The 20,364-nt window shown below is 41.0% G+C and overlaps 1 protein-coding gene across 10 annotated transcripts in view; it reads right to left on the minus strand.

The window, feature by feature from the left end:
* Window positions 1–20,364, minus strand: part of ATXN7 (ataxin 7) — a 172,852-nt gene that overhangs the window by 65,066 nt on the left and 87,422 nt on the right. For 9 of the 10 annotated variants that reach the window (XR_004971455.1, XM_036331671.1, XM_036331669.1 and 6 more), the window contains one exon: window positions 12,410–12,514. The exons of the other annotated variant lie outside the window; for it this stretch is intronic. Coding sequence is in view for 7 of the 9 variants with exons in the window: in XM_036331669.1 (XP_036187562.1) it covers window positions 12,410–12,514 (105 nt within the window). In the remaining 2 variants the exon portion in view is untranslated. Of the gene's footprint in view, window positions 1–12,409; window positions 12,515–20,364 lie in introns of those variants that run through there. 10 annotated transcript variants of the gene reach the window in all.

Consider the following 20,364-nt stretch of genomic DNA (forward strand, 5'->3'; position numbering starts at 1 on the left):
GTGATGATTTTGATGTGAAAGGCAAAGAATGTGCAGGTCAACCAAAAAAATTTGAAGACCAACAATTACAAGCATTATTGGATGAAGATGCGTGTCAAACTCAAAAACAACTTGCAGAAAGATTAAATGTTGCTCAGCAAACAATTTCCGATCGTTTACAAGCAATAGGAAAGATTTTAAAGGAAGGAAAATGGGTGCCACATCAACTGAACGAAAGACAAATGGAAAACAGAAAAGTCATCAGTAAAATGTTACTTCAATGGCACGAAAGAAAGTCTTTTTTTGCATCGAATTGTGACTGGCGATGAAAAGTGGATTTATTTTGAGAATCCCAAACACACAAAATCATGGGTTGATCCAGGTCAACCATCAACATCGACTGCAAGGCCAAATCGCTTCGGAAAGAAGATAATGCTCTGCATTTCATGGGATCAGGAAGGTGTGGTGTATTATGAGCTCCTAAAACCAAGTGAAAACGTTAATACTGATCACTACCGACAACAAGTAATCAATTTGAACCACGCTTTGATCGTGAAACGACCAGAATGTGCCAGAAGACATGGCAAAGTTACTTTGCTTCATGATAACGCACCATCACAGACTTCAAAATCAGTTAAAGACACATTAAAAGATCTTGCCTGGGAAGTATTAACCCACCCGCTGTATTCACCAGACCTTGCTCCTTCAGATGACCACTTGTTCCGATCGATGGCACATGCACTTTCTGAGCAGCACTTCAAAACGTACGAAGAAGTGGAAAATTGGGTCTCTGAATGGTTTGCCTCAAAACAAGAAAAGTTCTATTGGGACAGTATCCACAAATTCCCTGAAAGATGGGGAAATGTGTAGCTAGCAATGGACATTACTTTGAATTCAGCACTTTTGATGTTTCTCTTGAGATTATCGTGTTTTCTTTGACTACAAAATCCGCTATTATTAACCAGTACACCTAGTAATTTATTTTAAAGTAAGATAATTACCTTCTTTGATATCTCCGTCTGTCTCTCAAACTTTCAAACACACAAAGGAAAGGGTATACAATTTCTTTGAAGTTCAATTTGATAACTGTTGTCTTAAAAACAAAATGTAGAAGTAAACCTAAGATTGAGATTTTTATACACACAATCTGGAATCAGGAAGCAAATAGCTAAAATTAGGCACAGCCCCCTTGGGGCCCCAAAACCAGTGTGTTTCATGGGCTTGGACTAGATACAGCGGTTGTCAACCAGTGGTCCAAAAGGTTGGCGACTGCTGGTTTAAGGAAACCTTTGGAGGAGCAGCAGCCAACCGGTGGTCCATGAGGTCCAAAAGGTTGGCGACCGCTGGACTAGAACACTAATGGAAGGTATTATGCCAACCTGGTAGCAGGTGCTACAGCAAGCATGTCAAACTTGGGGCCCACACGAATATCTTTGCAGCTCAGCCAATATAATGGTATGTAAGAAATATTGTTTTTTTAAAAATATATTTTATTGATTTTACAGAGAAGAAGGGAGAAGGATACAGAGTTAGAAACATCGATGAGAGAGAAACATCGATCAGCTGCCTCCTGCATGCTCCCTACTGGGGATGTTCCCGCAACCAAGGTACATGCCCTCGAACAGAATCGAACCTGGGACCCTTCGGTCCGCAGGCTAACGCTCTATCCACTGAGCCAAACCGGTCAGGGCTAAGAAATGTTTTAATAAAAATTTCATAATTTAATTTTTACAATATCCTGTTATACATAATTAGTAATAATGAACTACAACGTTCTCTAATGACTGATTACTATAATCGTGTTGCATTCATTTCCCTTACGCGCCTTATCGCAGGCACACCATTTCTCTCCACTAATACTAGCAGCGAATATTTTAGCAGCCGATGGCCACGTCATTAGTCTTGTACTGACTTGTTTGGTGTGAGCAACAGGAAATATTTCGCTTTCGGAGAACAAGAAAAATAGGTTTATTTGCATTATGCTTATTAATTTGTGCAGTTATTCAGTGTCTGGTAAGTTAATGTTCAAGAAAAAACATTAATTTTTATTAAAATGTTCTATTATTTTATGTTAACGATTACTCATTTATTTCAGCCTTTTGTATTCAACATGTCTCTATCAAAATAAACCGATGTTTCTATGAAAACTGAAGCTTTTGTTTTTTTGCGGTCCAGATAAACTTAAACCTTGTTTATTTGACCCGTTAGCCTTTGAGTTTGACATGCTTGTATTACAGCATAAGGAAGCAATGAAAACTCCCTCTCCTGGTCATATGTAAGACCACAGCTTCACAGGGTTGAAATAGCAGGTGTGTATGTATCTTTAATAGTCAACATACAAATTAATCTTGTGAAGTGATTGTCAGGGAAAAAATCTTTTAGCAAGTATAACCAAAATATGATTTATATCCTAAAATGTCCCCTTTAAACTCTGAAGCTCAGCCACGCTAATGATTTATACATGCAGCAGACAGGTCAAGAGCAGCACTGGTGAGTATTAGCAACTTATTTATTGGTGGTGATAGGAAGTCACATTTTCACCACCCCCTCATGGTGACATGAATCACAAATTACAATAGTTCAATAAGTCACAGTATACTAACCTGAAGGGCATCTATGACCGACCTCCATGTGGAGAATACCTACACAGAAGTACTGACAGACATTCCCAAAGAATGGTCCTAAAGCATTGTGTAATAATGCAATTCTAAAAATCAAAATGTCCGTCAGTAGGGGACTGGTTAAATTAATTTAAATACATTAATAAAGTGGAATAGGCAGTCTTTGAAAAGAAAGTAGATAAGGGGTTAACTTCCAAAATAAAAAAGGAACTCATACAACTTAACAAAAGGAAGAAAAACAATCCAATTAAAAAATGAGCAAAAAACCTAAATAGACACTGCTACAAAGTGGTCATACAGAAGGCCAATAGACATGAAAAAATGCTCAAAGTTAACCATCAGAGAGATGCAAATTAAAATGACAATGAGGTATCACCTCATACTTGTCAGACTGGCTATCATCAATACATCAGCAAAAGACAAGTGCTGGCAAGGTGTGGAGAAAAGGGAACCCTAGTACACTGCTGGTGGGAATACAGACTGGTACAGCCACTATAGGAAAACAGCATGGAGTTTACTCAAAAAAATTAAAAATGGAAGTGCCATTTGACCCAGGGATCCCACTCTTAGGAATATATCCTAAGAAACCTAAAACACCCATCAGAAAGATTATATGCATCCTTATAGCAGCATAATTTACAAAAGCTAAAATCTGGAAACAGACAAGTTCCCATCAGTAGATGAGTGGATGAAAAAGCTGTGGTACATTTACACCATGGAATACCATGCAGCTAGAAGGATCTCTTATCCATTGAGACAGCATGGAGGGAACTGAAGAGTATTATGCTAAGGAAATAAACCAGTCAGAGAAAATAAGTATCACATGATCTCACTCATGTGTGGAATGTAATGAACAAAATACACTGATGAAGAAAACAGACCCTGAGACATAGAAGCATGGAACAGATACCTAATCTCAGAGAGAAGACAGGAGAGGGGTGGGGAGAGATTAACCTGGGGAACTTATATGCATATATGCATAGTCTGTGGACACAGACAGTAGTGTGGTGAAGGCCTGGGAGGGTTGGGTGTGGGATAGAGGGGGTCAATGCGAAAAAAGGGGGACATCTGTAATACTTTCAACAATAAAGATAAATTTTAAAAATAAAAAGGAGTAATATGCGTTAACATGGAAAAATAAGGCACATTATTAAGTTTCAAAAGTAGGTTTATAACAAATCTAATTTTTCATGTGTGTAAGAAAACAAGAAGTTTTCAGCCAAATACTGTTTTGCTCAGCCAGGACTGGAAAGCTTCCCAGGGTGCTTGGTAAACTGTACCCCTGAGAAGTAAGGTGAAGAAGATTTACTCATTCTGACTGCATAGTTATCCTCCTGTTGTGGGTTACTTTTAAAAAAATGTTTTATTGATTTTAGAGAGAGAGGAAGGGAGAGGGAGAGCGAGATGGAAATGTCAATGACAGAGAAACAGCATTCAGCTGCCACCTGCACAGCCCCTACCAGGAATCGAGTCTGCAACCTGGGCATGTGCCCCAACCAGGAATTGGACCTGCGACCTCTTGGCGCATGGGACGATACCCAAGCAACTGAGCCACACCGGCCTTACTTTCTTGTTTATTTTTAAAAAATTTAATTGATTTTTGGAGAGAGAAGGGAGAGGTGGTGGGGTGGAGAGCAAGAGCAATGTGAGAGAGAAACATAGACTGGTTCCCTCCTGTACTCGCCCTGACCTGGGATCGAACCCACAACCTAGGTATGTGCCCTGACCAGGAATTGAACCTGAAACTTTGGTTCTGGGAACCTGAAACTTTGGTGTACAGCCAGGGTGGTTAATTGTTTTTTAAAAAACAATGTATATTACTGTTGTTAATAATAAGAAATATGTGTTTTTGTTTCTTTAATCAGCAAGTTTTTGTTACCCAAATTAGAGCATAAGAAGTCCCAGGAAAGTGTACACATCCTCTTTGGTTTTCTAGCTTTTATGACTAAATTACCTATATGGACTACAAAAAACAAAAACAAAACAAACAAAATCTCAAAAGAATAAAAAAAGACCCCAAAGTTTGACATCTCTGCAATAATTATTTTCTATTCCTAGAATCTTTAGGGGGGAAAAGCCCATATCCAAATTGAAAGAACCCCACGATCCACAAGCTAAGTAAATTCATCCACTTGCTTGAGCCAAAAACCCCATGAGTCATTCCTCATCCTTTCTTTTCCCATCTCTCTCATCAGTCCAACAGCAGGCCCTGCTGGCTTTCTATTTCCCTGCTGATTCCTATTCCATCCACACCTCAGCCTCTGCTGCAACAATCCAGCTCTCACCTGGCCTAGCACAACACAGCCCACCAATGGTGTCCCAGCTCCCCTGCATTCCATAGACCAACCTGAGTCAGATCAAGACCCTTCCTTGCTCAAAGCCCTCTGGTGACTTAACCTTGCCTATGTAGTCCAATCCTGATTCCTTTTGTGGCTTGCAGGGCGCAGAAACCTCTGGCCCCAGCCCTTCTTTCTCCAACCTTAACCTGGACCCTCCTCCTTGCACACGGCTTTTGTACCTCCTCAGTGGTCTTTCTGCCAAATCCATTTCCACCTCCGATCTCTGCACTTCCATGTGGAACACCGGTCCTCCAGATCTTCAAATGGAGGCTCTTGTTCATCATGGGGCTTAAATACCAACTTCTCAGAGCAGCTTTCTTTGACTACCCTTATCTAAAGTGTCTTTCCGCGGCCACTCTTTCTCACATTATTCCTAGCATTTATCACTATCTGAAATAATCTTATTTTACCTGGTTTTGTCTTTCTTGTGCTACCCTCCCTAAACAGAATATAAGCTGCATGAAATCAATGACACTGCTTTTCTAGTTCAGTAGAGAGCAATGCCGAGAACAGACAGCAGTACTCAATAAATATTTGTTAAATACACAGATAACATCATTGCCAGTTAGTTTTTAAGAAAGCCTCAAAAACACAGATAAGAAAGACACAGATTTCAGTATGAGAAAAAAATCAATACATTTTATAACTAGAAATGAAAGTGTTGCTCCTACAAATGGTATAAGTAACACCATTAAAAGGTGCCTGCTTATTACACAACAGGAAAAAGATAAAATCATATCAGCACTATTTGGCTTATGGCAAAGAAAAATGTGAATTCACTGCATTCACTTTACATCATGCTATTGAGTGACAAGGAGCTTAGGTCAAATGGTCAACTGGGAATTTCCTTCGAGAGTTAAAGTAGCGTCCACCTTGACACGGTTCACGTTTTGATGCGCCTGCTCTGGTTAGCTCCCTTCCCTGGCTCAGTCCCCAACTGCTGCAGGAAGGCCTGGCAAGGTGTTTCCGAAGCAAAAGAGCCAAGTATTTTTTGGCTCTGCAACAAGTTTCAACCTTTACACTGACTGCAGAAATAAATATGCCAACCAATTCTCTAAAGAAGCTACAAAATGTTATGAGGCTGTAACAAAAAGAGGAGGAGTTTGGCTTTGACTAGCTACTATGATTTAGGGTTAAATAAAGTAGAACACTCTGAAGAGAAATCTAAGGATTGGACTACAACAAATATCTATCTACTATCATTATGTCTTCAAATTACTACATGTTTTCTCTGAGATAATGGGTTAACAATGCTGACCCAGCTACACTAAGCAAAATTAAAATTCTACCAGAGCTAGAACATGTCACTAGGATAATTTTGTGAAAGGTGACATTCATTACATCTTCTCTAGATTTTCTTTTAACTCCATACATCCTTATTATACACAAGAGAAATAGATATGAGTTGTCAGAAAACCTGCCCTAGTATATTAAAAAAAAATCCTATTAATTTATTGATTCGAGAGGGAATGAAGAGAGAGAGAGAGAGAAGAGAGACATTGATTTGCTGTTCCACTTATTCATTGATTGCTCCTTGCATGTGCCCTGACTGGGGATCGAACTCACAACCTTGGCTATCTGGATAATGCTCTAACCACTGAGCATCGGGCCCAGGGCTGGCCTGGTACATTTTATCTGTATGAATGAAATTTAATTTAGGAGTTTTATCTGTAAACTGGGAATAAAACCATCCATTCAGTGGGTCTTTAAGAATAGGAAATGAGGTAATACATGCACTTTGTAAATCATCAAGTGCTATTAAAAATTATTATTAGTCTCTGAAATTTTAAATGAATGCCAATCCTAAAAAGATTAACTATCACTGATGTTTCAAAGTAGAAAATACCTAGATAATAAAAATATAGTGGCCCTGCCAGGGTAGCTCAGTTGGTTATAGTATCGTCTTGATACACCAAGATTGTGGGTTCAATCCCCAGTCAGGGCACGTACAAGAATCAACCAATGAATGCATCAATAAATGGACTTCTCTCTCTCCTTTCCTCTCTTTCTCCTTAAAATGAATAAATAAAATATTTTTTAAAAAATTTAAATTTAGTGGCCAAATTTAGCTAGCATCCTGGAAAAAAAATTTTTTTTCTTTATCCCAAAACAAAGTTACTAAATAGCCAAATAAAATAACTCATTCAAAATACCTAAAGCTGTTACTCCATGTAATCAATCAGATGGCAAAAATGGAGGTCATTATGTATTAAACACTTCAGCATCTGCTTTGTGATGTAGGTTAGCTTAATTCCAGGATGGCAGTCACTGCTCAACTGTGTGAAGTGTCAACAGGAGGAATCAGCATTTTGCCAGAACCAGCCCACAGGATCTCGCAGAGTAAGACTCAGTTTGCTCTTATGCTACTGTTCTTTGAAACCCATTAATTAGCTTTAAAAGTATGAGCAATTTCTATTTACTCACCCTCTGATAAAAAGGACATTTTAGGAAAATAGAACTTATGCAAGTGGAGAAAACTATAACATCGCAGCAGTGTTTCTGCTAAAGCTACTTTCACAACATTATGGAAAAGCCACATTTATGACATCCCTCCCTGTGAGCAGAAGTCTGAGAGTGGGGCAGATGTTTTACACTGAGGCCAGATTACAATGCCACTGACAGCAACTGGTAGGGGCTCAATGCATAAAATCAATAGAAAAATGGTAAGGGGTGTTTATCTATATTCCTTTTGCAGATCAACATGAGATTCTAGGATTCTGCTTCCTAGGTGTGGCATTTGCTAGAGCTAAGGTTCGCCCTCAGTGGAGACCTCCCTAAACAGAAGAGGAAACCAAATCCAATAGCTGGTGTTTCCCAAAACATTGAGTAGCTATCACTCCCCAACTTTAATAACATTAAATTGCAAGTGAAAAGTTACTCCCTTTCCAAATTTCTTTCAATTCTTCTGATAACATCACACTAGCACGTGGATTTCAACAAAGAGAGCAGGCCTAGGGCTCTGAGCTGGCACTAGCAAGAGCATCAAAGAATTTTATGATCAAAGAAAAATATTAAGTGGAATTAAGTAAACAAATCATAAAGATGGAACCCAATGGATTAAAATTGAGAAAAGGTGGCAGAGGCACCTGTGATTTCAGAGGTCTTGCTTTGGGACTCAGGGCTGAGCCAAAAGGTGAATCAGTGGGTCAGCCTGACTAATGTGAGGCAAAATACTTCAATGGCTGACATTCGAGCTGAGTTTCAATTAATTACAGAGATTCTAACTATGGCACCTGTCTGAGCTGAATTAACACCACTCACTTATTTCACCCAGATAAAGATCACCCCACGTCTGCATAAGAGAGGTTAAGAGAGACTGAGGTATTCTTCATAAGCAAACTCAAAGAGAAGCAGCAGAGCACAGAGCACTTGGAGCTTATCAGAATCACCTGGGAAACTCTTTCAACCCCAGAGGCACCCACACGTCATCAGTTGGTCCTACCTATTCAGACCCATAGTAAATGTATGTAAATAGGACTACACATTTTGTGCTATTCAGTAGCCAATTTATGCCCAGCACATTTATCACTAACTGATTAGCTGAGATTCCCAACTGAGGTGTTTCTGGCCCTAGGAATTTCACCATCTCAGCCCTCCTCCATACTAAAAGTTTTAGAGACAATGTGCCATTTCCAACATATAATACAGTTAAAAACCAGTTTAAGAAAACAGGGCCTCCTGTCATGCCATCTTGCTAGACTCAACAAATCTCTGAGTGCGGACCTGTGTCAGTCTGACTCAACAATCAGACTATGTGAAACTGGACGTGCCAAAATGACACTACCTCACTCACCATCATTGCTCACGTGGAAATCCTGGTTAACTGTTAACTCCCAAAAAGCAGCTTAGCTAGCAAAAAAGTTGTGGCCTCTTACTACTCTGGATAATAAGCTGCTCACCAATTCAGAACATTACCACCAACATCAACTGGTTTACAAGTCTCGCTGAATGGCAGCTTCCTTCCCTGTGCTGGCAGCAGCAGTTTTAAGGTTACTGCCTGTTGGATTTTGAAGCAACTGCTCATTTGTTCATAAAAGTCACAGATAAATATCAGCAATACATGAATTCACAGAAGACTGCCCACAAATTTTCATCAAAAGATAAGAAAGTAGAATCCCTCCCTTGGCAGGTATGGGTTCTTCCTAACTTGTAAAAATGGACTTCCATGGCCACCGGAAAAGATTCTGAATTTGAAAACCTTTTTCTGGTGTTAATTTTGGGAAGGAAACGAGTAAGAATGAAATTACAATAAAAAAAAAAGAATGGGTTTCCAAATTACTTTTTCCTGTTATAACCCCTGTCCCCCAAGACAAAGAGACACTGGCAGCCTTGGGAATAGGTTCTTGGTTCTGGGAGCATGCCCACCTCTCCTTCCCTCCAGGTGAGGAGGTGTCACTCCCAAGCCACTCCAGGGACACCACATGGTGGCTCCCTCCACTCCTGCAGTTGTCCCCAACCCCTCACACCTAGCCATCTCCAAACCTCCTGCTTATTCCATCAGCCTTTTCCTTGGCTGCTGCCTCAAATATGGAATTCCTTCCACATATCCAGCTGGATTCTGCACTTGGTCATCATCTTTCTGCCAAGGATTCTTCTCTTCTACAACTTTAGTATTTTCTTTGCCACTAGAGGGACCAAAGTGCTCTACCCAGTGGCTTTATCAATCACATCTCCTGAGTAGCCACAGAAGGCATTTGAGTATGTGAATCTCGAATTCACATCTGCTCATTTACACATTTGAAGTTAACACAATTCCTTTGTCATTCAAAAGTATCTTATTAGAAGACATTGTGTGTACTAGGTACTGGTAGAGAAAAAGGGTAGAAATATGATTTTAAGACCCTCCCTATTTCCACCCCCTGCTATACATTGATGTTCTAAGAGAGACAGAGGAAAATAAAGAAAATCATCTCCATAAAATGTGCTGTAACAACTGTGTGAAGTGTTTCTGGAAGAGGGGACCAAAAGAGTCCCCTTTCTGCCTAAGGATGTCCTGGAAGAGGCTACATACACCTTTAAGTGGGCCTTGATCTGAACTGCAGTTTTCACACTCCCCTCTTTCCCACCTCACTCCCAATCCACTCTGCCCTTAATCCCAAAGGACCACTAAATTGCATCACTCTGGTGCTAAAAAACCTGTAAGTCTCCCCTAGCACATCAAGGCCGGAGGTGTCTGATGGGCACTGAGGCTCTCTGTGCTAGTCCCAGCCTGCCTTTGCACAGAGATCTTGCACATATGGGTACATCAGCTCCAGCCAATGAAGACTCCATATAGTACATTCTAGACAGCCTGGAATTTTCTGCTTCTGCACTTGCTCATATCACCCCAGGTGCCAACCAGGGGCCACCAAATACGGCTGTTCAGTGCATAAATCGTGCCGCTCTAAGTGGCAGCACTGTCTATCCCCATCATGATACTTCCCATTTTAGGGGATTATAGGTGATTTTCTAAAAAGTACTTTCTGCATTTTCCACAATGAACAGGTATTATATGTCTAAAAACTGAGAAAAATTGCATGTGGGAAAAAGAATCCATTTTACTCTTCAGAATAGCCTGCTGTAAGGCTCTTTTCTCTAAGAAGCCTTCTGTGAGTTACTCAACAAGAAGCAATCTGTGCTCTTCCTATTCTTAACACCGTGGACTGTTTTATGACTTCAGACACACACCTTCCTGTATACACATACAGCTCTACCTTTATTTCTCTCCGACCTATTATGTGTCAGGCATTGTATGAAGAGTTTTACACTTGCTGTTCCATTTAATCCTCACAGGGAACCTATGAGGTTGCTATTACCATTCCCACATTATAACAAAGGAAGCCAAGGTTGGAAGACTTGTTCAAAGTAAAGAACTAGCCTATAGTTCTTGCAAGTTTAAAAACAGTCTACTGGATTTAAATTTAAATCCAGGCTTCAAAATCCTTACTCCAAAATACTTGCCAACTGACCAATTGCTTCTCCAATACTAGCCTCTGAAAGCCTTAAGCAGGAAGACAATATCTTACTCATCTTTGTACTCACTCTCTGTGCCCACCCCAGGGCCTCATCCACAAGCAGAAACTCAAAGAACCTTCTTACGATTACATAAAATATCTATTCCTTGGGGGGAAATGGTGGGATGTTGATTATGATGGTATGACTCTTAAACAACTGCTGTCCCGACAGCAAGCTCTGAAGGTTTTAGCTTCAAAATGTACCTCAAAGCTCTGCTGTCTCCCCAGCTCTACTGCCCACCTAAGCCTTAGTCTATTATCATCTCCTGCTTTTGACTATTCTCCCTGCTTCCCCTCTTCTCCCACATGTATACGTGCGGTGGGCCTGTTACTCCCCACACAAACCATCCAATAGCCCACAAGCTGCTTCTTCTCTGGCATAGAAACTGTGTCTGATCAGGGTCCCTGCCTGTAAAGCCAGACTTTTCTAGTCTCTACTTCCTTCCACTAACCACCCTGCAGCCACACTGGCCTTCTTCAGGTTGTGCAACGGCTCTTCTCTCTGTATTGAATGCTCTTATTCCAGGTGGTTACATGGTGGCTCCCTCATCACTTAGGGCTCAGGTCACCAGGGGTCACCTTCTCTGAGGCTTTGCTTAAACACTATCAAAGAAGGACCCCCACTGTGGTATTCTCTGTCTAGTGCTTGCATTTGTGGGAGTGAGGAAAATGAGGAAGAACCTGCAGTTATTTTAAAATGTTTCTCGTTAGTTTTGTCTATTTCTCCAGCAAGAGTTTAAACTCCACAGAGTTAAGAATCATACTACGAGGTGGGTATTCAAATACTTCTGAGTTTTTAGTGAACCAAACTGAGTATGAAACTAAGCTTTATGATCAGAATTTCATTTTAAACATGTTAGGTGGCATTCTGGCAATGCAAAAGAACGTTATTTGGATCCTTTTGTGACTAAACACCGAGGTAACAGGCTTGGAGACTGAAGCCCAGGGATGGCTCAGGGAGGTGCGTGAAACCTGATGTCACAATGCGGCATTCTAAGTATGTATGTAATTCTGATAGGGAAAATGTCATCGCTTCAACTCATCCACAAAGTAGAACATGACAGTAAGTTCAACTTAAATCTACTGAACTTGGAAGTTTCAAATTCACATTTCCTAAACAAAAAAAAAAGGCCATGTCTCCATATTGGGAATATATTTATAATTTTACCAACCACTAAATCCCCAACTTCAGGATCTAGAAGGAAACAAACCTTTCACTATACTGATGCAATATTTCAAAAGAGATTTTATAAGATACATTTTCTTTTTGTATAATTTCAATAAAATACAGAAAATGCACACCACTTTCAAGAAAATACTCAACATCTGACAGGCATTAACCCATTCAATGAATCAGAAAGCCTACCTCCTGACGGGGAGGGATTATATTCCACCTGGGCTGTCGCTGGCCTTCAGTTTTTAATCCTGCCTTACCTTTTACCTCCTAATAATGACTTTTAAATGATTAAGCACTTACCATAATGTGATTGAAATGCCTGCGGTTTGACAACCTGATTGCAGTCGTTACACACCACCAAGTAGAAATCATCGTGGGCTGGACAGAGACCAAATATTGGCATGTCTGCAAAAAAGAAAGAGAGCATCACTCACTTCTCTGATTAATATGAAACTATTTGGGGTGGCAGTACTTTCTAAAGGAGCTGCCTTAAGATAAAGTGCACCAGGAAAACTGTTACTCCAGTTTAAAAGTAACTGATGTGACACACCAGGATTATTAAGAGAGAAATCAATTCAGGCTTACAGAAACACTGTTACAAAGGGTTAAAATAAAATGCACCCTAAATCATCAGTATCCGGTAAAAGGGACATATCTATTGAAATGCAAACAATAAATACATTTGTACAATACAGAAGTTTAGATGAACTCTATTCAGGGTTATTGGAAAGAATCTGCAACCATCCTTTATAATAAAGAGGCAATATGCAAATTGACCCTCACTCTATCACACAGTCACAAGATGGCTGTGCCCACAGCTGAGGCAGGGTTCCTGTAACACAAGATGGCTTTGCCCACAGTGGAGGTGGGGTTCCCATAATAAGCGATCAGCAATCTGAAGCTGTGTGGTGCCGGGCTGGGGTGAGGGGACATGAGGGTGCACCAGGGGACCTGAGGCTGCACCCCCCACCTGGTGGGGCTTGACAGGGGTGGGGCCGGCTGGGTGTGGATCTCGCCCAATGGTGGTGGGGCCGTGTCTGGGTCTCATGCGATTTCGAGGTGCACACGGGTGGGCAGGGACTTGACTCTGGGTCCCACGGCATGCCCCAGACGCTGACAGGAGGAAGTTTTTCATACACATTTTACTAATTTTCTTTCATATCTGACACTTCTATTATAAGAAAGGGCAAATAGCAATATTAAAGTATTTTCTCTAATTAATTCCCTTTTAACATGCACAAATTTCGTGCACCGGGCCATTAGTATAAAATGCTTAACAATTCACAAAGCTGAACCACCTAGTGGTTTTATTTGTTTAACTCTGCCTTCTATTCCAGCCACTGGTCTCTGAGTTCTATGAACAGTTAAGAAAGGAAGTAGAGGTTTCACCGAAGAGCAAAACTGCTGGTTTTATCAGTATGCAATACAAAAACAATTATCTGTATATACTTTTCTCAGGTCACAACAACCTCTAGTCCTTTTGCTTACATACTGATGCCACTAGGCAGACAGAACTTCAGTACAAACACAGCACTTCATACAATAACCTAAGTTCAGTTACTAGGACAGAATAAGATACAAGTTGGACTTTTTACAGTAAGAAGTTTATCTTAATTAAGACAAATGTAAAATTCAATTATCTTCATATACATGAAGTGAAAGTAACATAATACTGATAAACATACAGGGTATGGCAAAAGTAGGTTTACAATTGTTTATATGGAAAATAATACAATAATTAATGAATAGTAATAAAATAAACTGTGTTTCATGTACTCACAACTGTAAACCTACTTTTGCCTACCTCTGTATGGTTAACTGACCATGAACAATTAATTAACAACAATCTAGGGAACAGGGCTAACAGTTCAGATCCAGAATCTAAATCTTCTAAATATTTCAAAATTGATGATTTTAAACAAGTATTTTATACTATATGTACTATTTATAATATCTGCAATGAGTGGATAATCAGTACATTTCAATTAGGCAAATATTTTAATAGACCAAGTTTAAAGGGGGTAAAAGATCTAAAAAGCTGATCAGCATCTGCTTTCTTTCTCATACGATTTAATTTAACACTTTCTCCAGCTTGGGTGATCTTGGTGGTGGTAGAGAAAATGTCCTGAAGAGATGTGAAGTGATGATAATCTCTAACATAAAATTACTAATCTAATATTAGCACATGGCTATAGCTGAAATTTTCTTAAACACCTTCTACCACCCTCAACGGCAGAGATTGCTGGTTATGAATCTGAAAAATACCAGGAACCAACATGATCCTGCGATGCAACAGCAGCACCGAGCAGCTTCCATGTGCTGCTATCTCATTCCGTCCTCACAACTGCCGAGGTGGATACCATTAGAAGCCCACTCTGAAGAGGAGGAGACTGACTCACAGAGAGGTGCAGTACTTTGTTAAGTCCAGAGCTGGGATTCAATTCTGACACTGCAGTGGCTTGGTTTTGGTCCCTTGAAGAGCAGAGGAATATGATTTCTAAAAATTCCTTCCAGATTCCAACTTCAATAGTTTGAAATGTCAGGGCTGAAAATCTTTGATGCATAAACTTAGTAGATAACATAAGTCTAGTAGACTGCTGACTTCTTTGACTAAGCTTAATAATTTAATGAAAAATAAGAGCCAAACAATGTGCTATTTTCCATGAAAGCATGCCCACACGGAATTAAAACTAAAACATGCAGGGGAACGCCGAAACCGGTTTGGCTCAGTGGATAGAGCGTCGGCCTGCGGACTGAAAGGTCCCAGGTTCGATTCCGGTCAAGGGCATGTACCTGGGTTGCGGGCACATCCCCGGTGGGGGATGTGCAGGAGGCAGCTGGTCGATGTTTCTCTCTCATCGATGTTTCTGACTATCTCTCTCCCTTCCTCTCTGTAAAAAATCAATAAAATGTATTTAAAAAAAAAAAAAACATGCAGGGGAAGAGGAAAGGTTATAGCCATGGAATGATCAACATGTAAAAAGTCATTTTCCATGGCTATAGGTTCTTGACATGACATTTCATTTTTAAAAATAAAAATTCAAAGTAATTTACCTTAATTTCCATATACCTCTGTACTAAATGCCTCCGATATAGGATAAATAAAAAGGAAAATATGAATTACAGAAATGGTACAATGTTCATAATTTATAGCTAAAAAGTACAAAACGTCTATAAATATAAAATCACCAATTTCATTAGATATTAACTCAATTAGTTTTATTAATTAAATAGTAGTTAAAACAGCATTAAATCATACGGTCTCAGTTTAGATTTAGGCCTCTGTGATGTGCTGGTTTTCATGGCTCCCCACAGCACTCAATGTCAAACAATGCTGATTAAAATATATCTCTCTGCCAAATACCAGATACTTCTGGGGACTAGCCAACCCCTACCCCCCCAGCCCCTTTTATAAATAAGGAAGTTTAAAAAAATAAAAAGGGTTACCAATCCTTTCCAATCATAGAAATTCAACTGGCTACAATGATGACTCTGTAGAAAACTATTCGTTTTTGCTTTGACTCATTTGATCCTTTTATTAGACGCAGAAACACTAATTAAACTAAGATAGTGGGGGTCATTCTGTAAGGGACCAGGAATCTATACTTCTGTAGAAATTCAAGTTCCTCAATAACAAGATGATTTGCAATTGATGATGACAGTAATGATGATAACCATAATGGCAATGAGACAGGGTGGAAAACCAGAACACAAATAGGAAAACTGAGACAGATAGCTAAACAGCAGTTTGCAGCCATCTAGTATCTTCCCTAAACCAAAGACACTTAAGAGCAAAAGGTTTGCACTTCTCCTCCCCAACCAGAGAGAGGGAAAAATAGCTTAAGTCACCCTACTTAGGGAGACGATAGCAGAAATCCAATTAAGGGCCACTTGCCAACCACACCCAAAGACAGATGAAGTTAAGAGAATAAATCTGATTTTGATGAATAGTCTACTGAGATCCTTCCCTAAGACCTCCCCTACACCTAGCCTTTAAAACCCCTTGAAAGGGAAGTCCCACCTCATGCTCTCCCTCCCAGAAGCAGGCCCACACCTTTCCTCTCTCTTCCCCTTTTATCCCCCACTAGACATGTGTCTCTTAAACTCTAGGAACCCCAGAGGCTGGCTGCCCTGGGCAAAGCCCCTGAACCTGTCCCCTACGCCCCCTTTTCTCTGACTTCTTAGTCAAAGCCGCCCAGCCTAGGCTCATTTCCCCACTAGTCCCTCTCCTGTTATCCTAGGCCCCTCCTTGTTTCACTGTTCCCAGCTTTACTAAGTGACTTCTAGAATTCACTGGACTTGTGTTGTGAAATTTTCCCTGCACGAAGTCAAAAACCTATACACTACTGGCCAGCCCTAGGCAGACCGGCTCAGGGCCTGGTCCCCTTTCCGGTAACAGTAAAACAATGGCATTTACTGAGAGACTACTTTGCCAGGCTCAGTGCTAAGCACTTTTTATATGTTTTATCCTCTAATATAATCCCCATTTTACTGATGAACACACGAACTTGTCTAATATCATCCAGCAAGAAAGTACAAGCAGGATACAAACTCGGGTTTGCACAACCTGGCAGCTCAGTTCTCAGTCTGGCTAGCACAGCCCATCTCCCTAAAAAGCCTGCATGCACACACACACTATCCCTGGTGGAAGAAACATGATGTACTTCTAGCTCATCCATGCTACCCTATGAAATCAAGCTCCAGTTATGAAAATCTAAAGCAACTTTAATTTTAGCTTTCTAAATTCTTTACTTTCAGATATCCATATTTGGAAGTAAGCTAGAAGACACAAAATAATTTAAATAAAATGTTGTCTTCACAGGGGAAAATAAACCAAAAACATGAGTTCTATACCCTTTTTCTGCAATAGGACATTCCAGAGGTCCTAGCAACAGAAACAGAACGTGGAATGTTGTGACAACCAGAAACATGAAATAATTTTTGTGGGAGACAAAAATTTTGTTTCTGAATATTTTAATTTTTAAAAAAATATTTTTTAAAAATTTATTGTTTGATTTTTAGAGACAGAAAGGAAGGGGAAGGGAGGAAGGAAGGAGAAGAAAGAGAAAGAGAGAGTAAAACATCGACTTGTTGTTCCACTTACTTATGCACTCATTGGTTGCTTCTTGTATGTGCCCTGACTAGGGATCAAACCTGCAACCCCAAAGCATAGAGATGACACTCCAACCAACCAAGCTACCCAGCCAGCACTGTTTCTGAATATTTTTAAAACATAAATTACAATCAGCCCATCTACAAAATAACATATGAACCTTGTTCAAAAGCAAGGAGGGAAAAGCTTGATTTACTACTGAAAACAAAAGAGTTGATAAAAACAAGTTCCAACTAAGTTAACAAAACTTACAAAATATACTTTAAATACACAACTTAAACCATTACATACTTCAAAATAATGAAAAGTTTTAAAATTGTACTTGACCTATGGACTCTGAGCTAACTTAAAAGAACAGATTTTATTGTAAGTGCTAAATTTTTCTCAGGATTCAGGTCACCCTTAAAGTTCAATTAGTGAGTGGCTCAGCACCCACATCGAGGCCATCCTGTACTCTGCAGACCCCAGGCCAGCAAAGCAGGAATAACAGGTGCTCTCATGGACACGTGAGCACCTGTTTGCAGAACCTCCACAATCAGAATGAAGGCCCTCTTCCTGATATTAGACCCTGAACAGGAGTGAATGCATTCAGTTATTTTGTAGCTGTTATCCCTATGCTGAGGACTGTGTCCATCAACAAAACTGAGTGTTGTAGTAAAGCATCTCACTCTGCAGCACCCTTGATGGTCTCTCTTCTCCCATACTCCCAAACTTCTACATGCCAATGACTCCCACATTTCTGTCTCTATCCCAGACAGCTTCCAAGCTCTGCCTAGACTCACATATCCAAGTGCCTACTAAACAGTGCCATCTGAATGTCTTCTATACATCTCAAATGGAGCAACCATGTCCAAGAGAACTTTGCTTTCCATCCTGCCCTGTTCCCCACCCTCAAAATGCCTCCCCCTTTGGGTAAATGACACTATCCATCTCCCTGACTGTTCAACCTAAAAGCCCAGATGTCATGAATGACTCCTCTTTCCTTCATCACATCCAGGCTACTAGCAGATGTGGTCAGCTCTACTCCAACACTTCTGTCGCTTTTGCGCATTATCTGGGCCACCAATGGACAGCCTGTCACCAGCACCTTTCCAATGGACTATGGAAGAAGTCTCCCGGGTGATCTACAATTCTCTCCACACAGCTACCCGAGTGATTCTATGAAGTCCTCCAACAAATCATGGCACTACCATTAAAATGTCTCCAGTGGCTTCCCAGTTCTCTTGGAATAAAATCACAGCCCTTCCCCTCTGCCCCCGCTCTGTTCTCTCATTCCCTATTCCTCTCTCCTTGGCTCACTCACTCTGCTCCAGGCACACTGGCCTCTCCATTCTTAGGCCCAGAAAGCTCTTTTGCAGCCAGGCTCTGCCTTGCTCTTCGCAAGATGCCTGGTGCATTCTCACACATCAGGTCTCCAGCTCAGCTGTCATCTCTTCAAAGAGCTGACCTTTTCCTCTCCCAATTAGCTACTGTCTGCCACAGGTATTTTAAGCAGAGTGGCTAACAGTATGGGCCACTCCCTATTACTCTGAATACAATGTGACCTTGGGCAAGTTTATAACCTCTTTGAAATTTTCAGTCTCTTCCATTTATCAAATGGTGAAGATCACAGTACCTAATTCACCCAGCACTTCACAGGACAGAAAGATTAAGGTAATTAATTCATACAAAGCCACAGAAGGCCCTAGGAACAGCTCACTCAGTGTCCCCACCATAGCCTATGAGACACACCCCCATTGTATTGCTCAGGAAACTACAGCACACACAGACACTGAGCTCTAGCTCACAAGCCAATAAGATTTGAACCCATATCTGTTGGCTCATAAGCCTAGATAATTCCCAACTTTCTCCCCAAAATACTAACTGAATCGACTCCTCCCTGCCACGCCCACTGCCAATGTCCTGAGCTCAGGGCCTGGTGGCTTCCACATACACTCCATACCTGGGACAGACCTCACAGGGCCAGAGTTTCCTCCATCTTCAGTCTCCTCCACTCTGTTGCCAAAGCCACTGACCTACAAAGCAATAATGCCATTCCTCTCCTTGAGGATCTTTGCTGGCTCCAAAGTGGGGCTTGGGCCCCTGACCCACCACTCTGCAAGCAAGGCCTCTAGCATGCTGGCTCCTCCCATCTCTCCAGTTTGAGCCAACCTGCTCCAATTTCAAGGCAGTCTTGGCCTTCTCTCCACAATCTCTCCTACTGGCCAGAACAGTTTCGTAGTACATAAAGCTTTTCCTTCTTGCTGGAATTTCCACGACTCAACAGAACCAGCTCCAAGGCCTCTCTGCTGTGTCCTTACTCATATACTCACACCTCCATTATAGTCCTTCACTCACCGAATTATGATTTATCAATGGTAATTGATAAGCACACACCTCTGAAGCCCTGTCTGACAGCAGATTCCTTGCTTTACTTAGCACAGATCCTGAGAAGTGATCTCTCGCTGTGTTTATGAAATAATAATGACTGGTATCTGGCAGCTTCCAGGTGCTCTTAGAATAAAAACTAAGATTTTTTTGGTAAAAATAATGTTTTACTTGAGAGAGAGAGAGAGAGAGAGAGAGAGAGAGAGAGAGAGAGAGGAAGAGAGGGAGAGAGAAAAAAAGAGAGAGAGAGAAACATCAATAAGTTGCCTCCTGCATGCCCCATATTGGGGATCAAGCCCGCAACCTGGGCATGTGCCCTGACCAGAATGGAACCGGTGACCTCTCAGTGCACAGGATGACACTCAACCAACTGAGCCATACCAAACAAGGCAAAAACCCCTAAGATTCTTGACCTAGCCCACAAGGCCTTGGACAGCTGGAACCTGCCTCTCCCCGCACTCGTTCTCTGCTTCTGGCCCTTCTGGCCACGGTTTTGGGCCTGGAACATAATATGGTCCTGTTTGCTGTTCCCTCTGCCTGGAACTCATTTCCTCCAGATAGTACTTCATTCAGTATCAGCCTCAATGTGACTTCCCTGGAGACCTGATAGGCAGGGTCCTGTCACATACTCTCAGAGCACTGACCTAACCTGTCCACATGGCAACATCTCCTGTTTGTAAGTATCCATCTAGCTGTGTGAGCCTTAGTATCCTCCCACTAGACTAAGTTCCACCGCTGTCTTATTTTCTGCTCTAGTGACAGTGCCTAACTGGAC

Source organism: Myotis myotis, unplaced genomic scaffold (assembly GCF_014108235.1).
Source record: "Myotis myotis isolate mMyoMyo1 unplaced genomic scaffold, mMyoMyo1.p scaffold_m19_p_13, whole genome shotgun sequence".
Classification (NCBI taxonomy): Eukaryota; Metazoa; Chordata; class Mammalia; order Chiroptera; family Vespertilionidae; genus Myotis; species Myotis myotis.